Source organism: Oncorhynchus mykiss, chromosome 1 (assembly GCF_057628025.1).
Source record: "Oncorhynchus mykiss isolate SJ-2025 chromosome 1, ASM5762802v1, whole genome shotgun sequence".
Lineage (NCBI taxonomy): Eukaryota > Metazoa > Chordata > Actinopteri > Salmoniformes > Salmonidae > Oncorhynchus > Oncorhynchus mykiss.
The window spans coordinates 80,591,835-80,603,363 of NC_143022.1; the positions used below are offsets into that span (position 1 = coordinate 80,591,835).

At 40.3% G+C, this 11,529-nt stretch overlaps 1 protein-coding gene across 1 annotated transcript; it reads right to left on the reverse strand.

Moving 5' to 3' along the window:
• Positions 1 to 3,869: 3,869 nt before the first annotated feature.
• On the reverse strand, positions 3,870 to 11,316 carry tmem26a (transmembrane protein 26a). The gene is made up of 6 exons (XM_021612553.3): positions 11,039 to 11,316; positions 10,221 to 10,317; positions 10,030 to 10,119; positions 9,065 to 9,273; positions 8,554 to 8,633; positions 3,870 to 7,436 (listed from the first exon to the last, which is right to left on the reverse strand). The coding sequence occupies exons 1-6, from the start codon at positions 11,230 to 11,232 to the stop codon at positions 7,042 to 7,044; spliced, it is 1,065 nt and encodes a 354-aa protein (XP_021468228.1). The 5' UTR covers positions 11,233 to 11,316; the 3' UTR covers positions 3,870 to 7,041.
• Between the last annotated feature and the right edge of the window lie 213 nt (positions 11,317 to 11,529).

Here is an 11,529-nt window from a genome sequence, read left to right on the forward strand (position 1 = left end):
GTTGTGTGTTTGTAATTTTTTTTATTTGGGAATAATAACTGTTGCAGGATTCCTGCGTTGTTTGATGCTTTCAAGTGTATACCGTAGGCATACCAGGCATACCGTATCAGGTTTTAACATTCTTCCTCTAGACTTGTTTAAAACCAGTACCAAACCATTTGTTTTAAGAGCTGGAGTAAGAAAATGTATTATACTGGGATAATTTTTTTTTTACCTGTTCCTCCAACACAGTATTTTTGTCTGGCTGGTAGAAGGAAACTCTGTTAGATTCCTTTTTAGAGCGAGTTTTAGTTGGCCAACCTATACTGCATTTGTTTTAAAGTTGTGTAATGCTTTTCTTGACAGTTGCATATATTCCCAAACTGGAATTAAGTCTGTGTGCATCCTGCATGGTTTTACTTGATGTCATGCATGGTCCTCCATTGAGGCGGCATATATAAGCGTGTTGGGCCAGTGACCCAAAGGTTGCAGGTTCGAATCCATGAGCCGACTTGGTGAAAAATCTGTCTGTGCCCTTAAGCGATGCACTTAACGGTGGTCAGTTGTGGATGTCTTCCCTGGCAGGACGGGGGTTCCCCCGGGGAGGGTCCCCTATGTTACAGTTTTTTTGGATTGCTTACACACTAAAATTAAAAGTAGTACACTATTATCAAAACCTTACACTCAAGAATCAAAACATCAGCCCATATTTGCACAACTATAAGCACATTGTTAACCTCACACTTGTTGCAAAACTATACACACAGTGATTTGCAAAAGACTAAACACACTTAACATACATTACACACAAAAATCTATCATGAAGTCACGTCCTTGCAATACCAAAGCACTGACTGTCAAATTACCACACCGTCCAACCAATTGGTTCAACACAGTCATCAGGTGTGCAAACACTCGTTTGCTTAATTGTAGACACCACTCAGGCACTATAAAAAGCAGCAGGTGAGTTCATCGGTCTTCAAGCACAATGGAAAGAGTCAGAGAAAGAGTAAGACGAGGCGGAGGAGGAAGATGAGGAGGAGGACGAGGAGAAGAACGAGGAGGAAGAGGAAGACAAGAAGGTGCTCATAGAGGACCGAATCTGACAAATGAGATCCGCGCAACACTGGTTGATCACGTTTTCAACCACGGCCTGACACTGAGGGAGGCTGGACTGCGAGTACAGCCAAATCTAAGCCGATATACAGTGGCAAGTGTGATGAGAACATTTCGACTGGAAAATAGGTATTGTATTGTATTGTTTTTCTACATAGGATTGAGGGTCAGGGACGACAAGGGGGAAGGCCTCCTATGTTCACAGAACAGCAAGAGAGGGAGATAGTAAACATGGTTTTGGCCAACAATGCTATAACACTCAAGCAGCTCCAAGCTAACATTGTCAATAACCACGCCATTTTCAACACTGGCACGCATCCTAAAAAAAAACATATTCAAATGAAGCAAATTTATCGAGTGCCTTTCGAGCGCAATTCCGAAAGGGTGAAACGACTGCAGCATGATTATGCAGTGGTTTGTATTCACTTTAGCAGTGTGATCTTGCATATTGTCTCACAATCTTTTACTGTACTGTAATATGTATACTAGATCTACACTGAACTACACAATTTTGCCTGACACTGTTTTACGAATGGATGGAGAGGAGGTCCAGCATGAGTTCATTTACGCAGATGACGCTGGGTTCAACCTGACGAGAACACGAATGAGGGGAAGAAACATCATTGGCCACAGGGCTATAGTCAATGTCCCAGGGCAACGTGCAGCCATTACCCAGAATGGGGTCCTCCACCACCATGCTCATATGGGCCCTTACAACACAGCCCTCATACTTACATTCTTGGACCAATTGCACAACATAACAGCAGCAAATCAAATCGATCATATGCAATACATTGTTGTCTGGGACAATGTGTCTTTCCACCGCTCTGCTCTGGTTCAGATCTGGTTTCAGCAACATCCACATTTCACCGTCCTATATCTTCCACCATACTCTCCATTCCTCAACCCTATAGAAGATTTTTTCTCGGCATGGCGGTGGAAGGTATATGATCTCCGTCTCCAGGCTGAGGTACCCCTCATCCAAGCCATGGAGGAGGGCTGTGACCAGATGGCGGTAGCTTCAATGCAAGGATGGATTCGTCATTCAAGACGTTTCTTTCCAAGGTGTCTTGCTAATGACAACATTGCCTGCGATGTTGATGAAATTCTCTGGCCAGATCCAGCTAGGCGAAGAGACAATGTCTAGTTATTTTTTTATTTATTTTTTTGAACTTACAATATGTAAAGTGACGTTTGATTACAGTATTATGAATCTCCATGTCAACATTTTGGGCGTGTTGAGAAATAAATGAGTTTCTTCAGTCTGCAACATTGGTCTGGTGTAGTGTTTGGTGAATTTACATTATATTTGTACTTTGTTGATAGTAGCCTACTCTAGTCATAGGGAAGTAGAAGTGCTAAAAGTGTTTTAGGTTTATCACAGCAGAGTGTAACTCGTGTCAACAGAGTATAGTAATGTGAAACGTGTGTGTTTCATATGGTAACAAAGTGTGGTTTTTAAAAAGAAGTGTATAGTTTTTACAAGAGTGTTTAATTTAGCAAAGGATCTGTAGTGTTTTGCTACTTGGGTGTGTGGTTGTGCTAATTGTGTGTAGTGTTTTGAAAACACGGGCCCTGTTTTGAAAATCGTGCTTAAGCAATCCAAAAAAACTGTAAAAGGATGAGTTGGAGACCAGGAAATGACCACATTTGATTTTAATAGCATCAAATGCCCATTGTAGCGGTTCTCAATATCAAATAGTTTCTGGATGACAAGTGCCTTACTCTAATAGTTTTTTCCGTAATTGTTTATAAAAATGTGATATTGTTTACAAGCACGCATTCTCACTAAACTAGCAGGATAGTGAATGCTGATTGCGGGACCTTCACAAACTTAAGTGAGTGATGACTATAGCTACAGTATGTTCAAGTATATTATTTTTCTGGGTTTATCTACCTCTGTTAGTGATTTCTTGCCTCGCTGGCATGCTAACTTGCTAGGTAATCAATCCTCCGATGACATATGCGATGTTGACCATAACCATCGAATTAAGTGTTAATTTGCACCAGCTGCATTTGAGGTTGGAGGATTCTCTATTCACATCAATGTAAACCCCTTTCTGGTGCAACTTTTCATGACACGGCCGTGAAATTGTTCTATTGGCAGAGCGGTTTGGAACTGTATTTGTTATTGGCCTATTAACTTATACCACCTGGTGATGTCACCTGGCAAGCCAAAACGCCATCCATGCAAAATAACACAGATCACATTTTTTTCACACTTTTACAGTGTTTCATCAGCTGTTGTACAATATGATACAGAATGTTGACTGCACTGGGTTAAGCAATGTTCTAAAGTGGACTAGCTCATTGTATCCTACCATATTTAGTTAAGTGATGCTAGTGTAATTCCGATATCAGGATAAATTAAATAGTCTGTCTTCCAGATACACATTTTGTGCCTGACTGGGCAGGTTATTGGACAATGCCTAGAGAAGTGTAGGAATTTTATAAAATAATCTCTGATTTTCCTCAGAATTTGTTTATCTGGAACGCTCCCCTTGTGCCTAATTGATCACTGTTGTGCAGGAAGAGGTATTTTCTTCGTTTCCTTCATGCATTGGGCTAAACTGCAGGCACTTCCAACAAAGAAGCACAGTTGTGTGGGAGTGAAGTGAATTCACATGAATACTGATTGGTTATGTGGCATTCTAGATGCTTGGTCTTTTGTATTCTTGGCCTGTCACTCATTGTTTATAAATGGCAAGTGTTGAAAATAAAACAACAGGCTTTCAATTTAAAAACAAAAGGCTGCTGCATGAGGCATAGAATAATGTATTTCTATTGAATATATTCCGTTTGTTTCTCATAAATCATCCTCACCCAGAATAAAATGCCATTTATACATTGACCTACATTCTGACGAGCCGTTAACATGAATGTAATGTGAAGCGATATCTACAACGTTACATTTATCATACAGTATCTGGACTTCAGACCCAGAAGCGTTACAGATTGCGCGATAGATATTTTAAGATCATTTCCAATTGAGCTGACAAATACAGCCTTTGCCGAGAACATTGGCTTTAAATTTCAATCACGCTGTAACGCTGAACTTCCGTGATATGCATTGAATAGAGCCCCTAGTTTGACTGCAATGTTCTCACTGAGGACACCATAGAGAGAGAGTACAGTCATTATGTGATGTAAAGATAACCCAGGCTGTGACCCCATTTAGGGAGTGGTCGAAATGTACAACATTGTTACCCAGAGGAAAATGGGGGATGTCATGCTTTCTCAATTTGAGTCAGAGGAGGGGGAGGGTCATGTAATTTGTAATCAATTAAATGTCATATTGCTCAAAGTTGCTTATTATATCTCAATGTGTGCCCGATGCTATAGGCCATGTGTATTCAACTCTTAACCAGCAGGCTCCAGCCCTCATAGGGTTTCTGTTCTACATGATAATGACTTGCACCCACCTGGTGTCCCAGCTCCACAACCTTCTGGTTACTTTGCCATGTAATGCTTAAAAAACAAAAACAGTTCTAAAACTGCATATCTAATGCTCTGGTCTGTCCTAGGGTTGAGGGTAAACAATAGGCATGTATTTTGCTGTCAAGTTTATGTTTTAATTATTAGTCCATATATTATTATTTCAGAGAGGTCCGACATTCTCCAGGTATCCCTCATCATAAATAACGTACAGGCTCTTAGGCGATGTGGAAGAATAGGGACAGACACTTACAAGCACCCAGAAACAATGCTCAACAATGAGGCTTAATTGATAAGGTCTTGACGTTGGATTGATTTGCAGCTTTTGTTAAAAATGAATGCAAACAATAAAGACCTCCCAAATCTGCTGTATGTTGACTACCCAGATAGTACAAATGGTCAAGTCTAAAATATGTTCATTGAATAAAACACTGAATACATTTTTTTCAATTATTGTTTTTTGTATTTTACGTTATTTCAATCTACCTGCATGGAAATAAAGAATATGAATACATTTAAACGAAGAAAATACAAATGAAACTGCCTGCCATTTCACCCCTATGAAATTCTAAGCTCAATTCAACCAGGCGTATTACAGTACAGTAACATACAGCGCATTCGGAAAGGATTCAGACCCCTTGACTTTTTCCAAATTTTGTTATGTTACAACCTTATTCTAAAATTGATTAAATTGTTTTTTTCCCCCTCATCAATCTACACACAATACCCCATAATGACAAAGAAAAACATGTTTTTAGCATTTTTTGCCAATGTATTAAAAATAAAAAACTGAAATATCACATTTACATAAGTATTCAGACCCTTTACTCAGTACTTTGTTGAAGCACCTTTGGCAGCAATTAAAGTCTTCTTGGGTATGACGCTACAAGCTTGGCACAGATGTATTTTATTTCTCCCATTCTCAGCAGATCCTCTCAAGCTCTGTCAGGTTGGATCAGGAATGTCGCTGCACAGCTATTTTTAGGTTTCTCTAGAGATATTGGATTGGGATCATGTCCGGCTCTTGCTTGGCCACTCAAGGACATTCAGAGACTTGGCCCGAAGCCACTCCTGTGTTGTCGTGGCTGTGTGATTAGGGTTGTTGTCCTGTTGGAAGGTGAACCTTCACCCCAGACTGAGGTTCTGAGCACTCTGGACCAGGTTTTCATCAAGAATCTCTCTGTACTTTGTTTGTTCATCTTTCCCTCGATCCTGACTCGTCTCCCAGTTCCTGATGCTGAAAAACATCACCACAGCATGATGCAGCCACCACCATGCTTCACTGTAGGGATGGTGCCAGGTTTACTTCAGACGTGACGCTTGGCATGGTTTCATCAGACCAGAGAATTTTTTTTCTCATGGTCTGAGAGTCCTTTAGGTTCCTTTTGGCAAACTCCAAGCGGCTATCATGTCCCTTTCACTGAGGAGTAGCTTCCGTCTGGCCACTCTACCATCAAGGCTTGATTGGTGGAGTGCTGCATAGATGGTTGTCCTTCTGGAAGGTTCTCCCATCTCCACAGATGAACTCTGGAGCACTGTCAGAGTGACCATCCTTCTGGAAGGTTCTCCCATCTCCATCTTGGTCACCTCCCTCCTGATTGCTCAGTCTTGGTTGTTCCAAACTTCTTCCATTTAAGAATGATGAAGGCTACTGTACCTTGGGTACCTTCAATACTGCAGAAATGTTTTGGTACCCTTCCCCAGATCTGTGCCTTGACACAATCCTGTCTCTGAGCTCTATGGACAATTCCTTTGACATCATGGCTTGATTTTTTTCTCTGACATGAACTGTCTACTCTGGGACCTTATATAGACAGGTGTGTGCCTTTCCAAATCATGACCAATCAATTGAATTTACCACTTGGACTCCAATCATGTTGTAGAAACATCTCAAGGATGATCAATGGTAACAGGAGGCACCTGAGCTCAATTTCGAGTCAAAGGGTCTGAATACGTATGTAAATAAGGTATTTCCTAAAAACCTGTTTTTGCTTTGTCCTTATGGGGTTTTGTGTGTAGATTGATGAGGAATATTTTATTGAATCAATTTTAGAATAAGTCTGTAACGTAACAAAATGTGGAAAAAGGGAAGGGGTCTGAATACTTTCCGAATCCACTGCATAATCACACCTTTTCCCATCGTCAAAAGCAACCCATTGGAAAACAAAATTGGGTAGATTTTGTCAGCTGTGGACAGTTACATTTGGCTGCCTACCTTTACAGTCATACTCTTTGTTTGCTAACAATTTTTTTCTTCTTCTATTTCACATACCTTTGGGGGTAAACTTCTAAGCCATGTCATTTTTGTCAAAGGGGTAAAAACATTACAAAAAAGTTAAAATACTGTAGAAAATCAGCTGAGCTGAAATTGAATATATGCTTGTGACTTTTAAACGGTTTCTGTCCCTCCTTCTCTTTACGCATGGAAATGTCAAGTCAGATAATTAATTCCAGCTTTTGAACTCACAAATCCTGTCCAATATTGAACTTGTGCATTGTATAAACAGTGCACTACGTAATGGTACTTTCTGTATTAACTTCCTCCAAAGCAGAGGCAGGAACCCTGTCTCTCTCCAACCTCCCCTCCCCATACTTCCTCTCCACCTCTACCCTACTACAATCAGGGATGTTACTGCTGCTTCTGGACCTGACTACAGGTCTGTAGTTCTGGCATATGACGGCCAGCCGGTAGAAGTTCAGGATGACCACCAGGAAGTTTTTAATGGTAAAGAACACCAACATCTGGTGGAAGACATCAAAGTAGGTCATGACGGTGAGCCGGACCACAAGGAAAGGGCCATCCTGGATGAATAGGCTCTCAATGATGCTCCATATGTCTGTGCTGTGCTTGGTCAGGAGGGAATCGCCTTGGCCTTCACCCTCGCTTTCTGGCTTTGAGTTCACCACTAAGGACACACACACAGACACACACACACGCACGCACACACACACACACACGAGTTGAGTTTCAAAAACTATTTTCACATATTGTTGTAAACTAGGGCTGAAGGCCTGAAGTATTTTCCATTGAGTTCTTCAACAGGCTAATTGTAGATATATAGAATTGCATATTCTAAGTGCAACCTCTTAATATTATGTGTGTTGAGTGGATGGTTACATATCCGCTTCTAGTAAATCATTTCAGGTTGTGAATAATTCAGTAGATAAGGTTAGGTCTGAGAACAAGGGAGGCTGCAATGAACTCTTTATGATCCTCAACCCTGAATTGTTTCACCACATGGCTATAATGGATTTCAGGAGGTCTGGGTTATTGGCAGTTTGCCTGTCAATAGCCTAATCCATCCGCCAAGCAATGAAGAACCGAAGAAGAAGTGAGCCTTAATCTGTTTATAAAGCTGACAGATCAAATCACTGTACGGTACGCAATATAAAAGTCCATATGTGTTGCTGCATTTTCCAATTTTAGCCATACTGATGATAAAACTGAGTTTCCGACTGTACTAAATAAAGTTTGCTTTAATCAATGGTGAGATCATTTCAGTTTGTGTAGGAAGTAAAAATGGTGATAGCAAACAAATCTGCTCAACTGTTTATGTAACAACATGGCTACGATAGAGCTAGTTTGCCTCCTTTCAAATGTTTAGCCAAAGTCTAAACAGATCCCATATTGAGTTTACCTAAAACATTATCAATACTCCACTGACAAGAGTATTTTCTGGCCACAGTCATGCTACAAACAGATAACTTGAGAAAGCTGGTGGGGCCATGGGGGGAGGCTCTCTGCAGGTCTATGTCTACGACAGAGAAGGAAAGGTTTGCCTTCAAAGATGTGACATCCACAATGTTGTCTATGATATGGCTGTACCACTCAAAATGAACCCTCAAACCCGCCATGAACGTCTTGGCATTAGCATATAAAATACATCAAATCTGTAATTCACCCTAAAGAATACGAACCTCAACATTCAGACAGATCCCGATAGCCTGTGTCTGTTGGCCAAAAGTCAAGGATAGTTAAGTTCACTGCTGATATTAATAATATTATGAAATGTAGAGACCCACCGGCCAGATGGAGAGGGAACTGTAACATGCTCCAGGTCCACACTGCCAAGATGATGTACACCAGCTGAGGGCTGTTTTCCCTGGGAGGAATACGGAACATACAGCTCAACAAGTCAATGCCTGTCCACTGTTGTTAACGGTTTTAGTTCTTTAGGTAAATTCTAGGATTTTACATTGATGAATTCTCAGAGTGATTTTGAGAGAATTCCACCGCTGGTTGTTACATTACTGCTACAATTTAGTAGCTAGTAAGTAAAACGTTGCATGCGCACTTAGTAGTAACTTAGTAAGTGTGTAACTAGTAAATATTTAAGTAGCACTGCAGTATTGTCGTTCCTTGTGATACAAAAATCTATATGGAGTCAAAAACTCAACACACCACTAAAGGCAGTTAGGTCACCAGATTAATGTGAGAACACTGGGATCTAGTAAAGTCTGCTAAAGGCTCTTAAATACTCTGACAAGCTTTTAGCCTCAGTCAGTAAAGTCAATCGAAAGGTCGGACACCTACTTGACATCAGACAGTGTTTCACTGGTGAACTCCAAGATGTCAGCTGCTGTGCCAACGAAGATGAGCAGGAGCTGGGAGAGCTCCTCCCGTGTGACCCCGCCCCCCAGTGGGAGGAGCCACTTCCCTATGATGAGTAGGATTAGAAGGACCTGATGGAGGGCCAGGATCCAGTCGTTGGGACAAACCGTGGACAAGAGTTGGTCAAGACCCTTGAATGTCAAGAGAAGGAACAGAGGTTCAAACCACAGATAATAAGCACTAGAAAATGTACTTTTGGAAAGCCTATGAAGGGAAGAAGAGTCCGCTAATTACCCCCTAAGAGCCATGTCACTGCCATAGAAATAACCTTATATGTTAATAACGAAAAGTATACTTAGATGTCACTCTTGTTGACTGTGTATTCCCAAATACATCTGTGCAGAAAGGCCTTCTGAATAGATTTCATAAGGACTTGTCTTCTGAATATTTGCACGTTTATTTCTCGATTAAGGTCAAGGGTCCTGGCCCTAATTGCAAGGAAACATTTGCACTAGACAAGCATTTCTGGGTACGCACAATGGCAAAAAACATTTAGTTAGAAATCATGACAAACACGAGGCTTCCCATTATACAGTCAACATCATAAGACTCACTTGATTCATGCTATGATGAAATATTGAGTGAATGGTCAGAATATACACTATATATACAAGAGTATGTGGACACCCATTCAAATGAGTGGATTCGGCTATTTCAGCCACACCCGTTGCTGACAGGTGTATAAAATCGAGCACACAGCCATGCAATCTCCATAGACAAACATTGGCAGTAGAATGGCCTTACTGAAGAGCTCTGTGACTTTCAAAGTGGCACCGTCACAGGATGCCACTTTTCTAACAAGTCAACATATGTTTGGTCATGTAGTGTATATACAAAAGGGTAAAAGGCAAAATAGTCAAGAAATTAAAACCAGTTCCAGTATTTACCTTTAGATAGGTTTGAACCGTTAAATTCCCCACCGTTTCGTTCAGAGAAATCATGCTTCTCACATTTTCCCATGAGTCCAGTTTCTTGCACTGAAATTAGATAAGTGAAGTTGTAAGTAAATGTTTGATAACTGTCATGCATACATTGAACATGGAGTTGTGGGATTTCTCTCCTTCTCTGTTTTCTGTACCTGGAGGTCACTAGAGTTGTGATGCTGATGATGTAGTTCCAGAATCCAGATGGATGGAATGATACTGACAAGGAACAACATAATGGCTGGCGAGAACCTCGGGTTGGAGGAGAAAATGAACTTTATTTATTAACTCTCTATTCCATTCACATGCATTTTAGAGATTCACGCACCTATCCAAAGTGATCCACAAATCATGGTCAATATTCTGTGTATATATATTTTTTATATCTTATGCCCACAGAATAGCATAAAAATGATAACGCAGTGAGAAAAAAAAATGCATGTAAAATTACAACAAAAAATGTGAAGTGCAAATAAAAAAACACAGTGGTAAAATAATTAACACCAAATAGAACCAACACATGCCAGAATGAAAATATTCCTAACCACTTTATCCTCTTTATGACTTTATCATAATGTTTGACAAAACAATCACATATTATTTTGGGAGCACAGGAAGTGTTCTCTCAGAGGGAGATGTGGGAGACAGACATGTCATTCTTCAGTCTAGGGGTACCACCCTATCCTAATTTGTCCCAGGACATTTTATTAGCACAATGGGATAAGCAGCTGGATAAGGACTCTCTAGGGAGGGGGAAGGGGGATGTAGTCAGTTGTACAGTAAAAAAAGAAATGAATTGGGTTCTTCCCCAGAAAAAAATAATTTATCACTTTATCTTGTTAATTAGTCTGTTATGTCTTTAAGATTAAAATATCTGGATAGCCTGCACTTGACAAATTACGCACAGTATGATGATGTGCAAAACAGTGTACGAAGCCTACTCAGAAGACTAAATAAATGAACAACATCTTACCATTTATAATCTTTTCCCTTTCTTCTTTTCAAAGTTATTATCATTTCGACAACGAGAGGTAGAAAGAGGAATGTCATAAACCAGTAGATATTGTCATCTTTAACCAATGTCACTCTCCAAACTCCGATGAGTGAGATAAGAATGAAAAGCAACCTAGTAACTACCGCACACGAAAATTTGACCACAAACGCCATAATACTTAAGAGTAAAGATTCGACAGCTAGTGTCCCGTTATTCCTGAAACTCCCACACACAGCCACTTGTACTCCAGCAGCAGCACAAAAATTGACGTCATTTTAGTATGGTAATATCAAAACTTCAAAATAAAAGCCTGCATTCCAAAACATTGCAATTTTTTTTTATTTTTATTTCACCTTTATTTAACCAGGTAGGCTAGTTGAGAACAAGTTCTCATTTGCAACTGCGACCTGGCCAAGATAAGGCATAGCAGTGTGAACAGACAACACAGAGTTACACATGGAGTAAACAAT

Coding starts and splice junctions, on each gene's coding strand:
- tmem26a (XM_021612553.3), bottom strand. CDS start 11,232: ATGGCGTTTGTGGTCAAATTTTCGTGTGCGGTAGTTACTAGGTTGCTT. Junction 10,318..11,038: donor AAGGGAAAAGATTATAAATG/GTAAGATGTTGT, acceptor CTCCAACCCGAG/GTTCTCGCCAGCCATTATGT. Junction 7,437..8,553: donor GTTCCCTCTCCATCTGGCCG/GTGGGTCTCTAC, acceptor GTGTGTCCTTAG/TGGTGAACTCAAAGCCAGAA.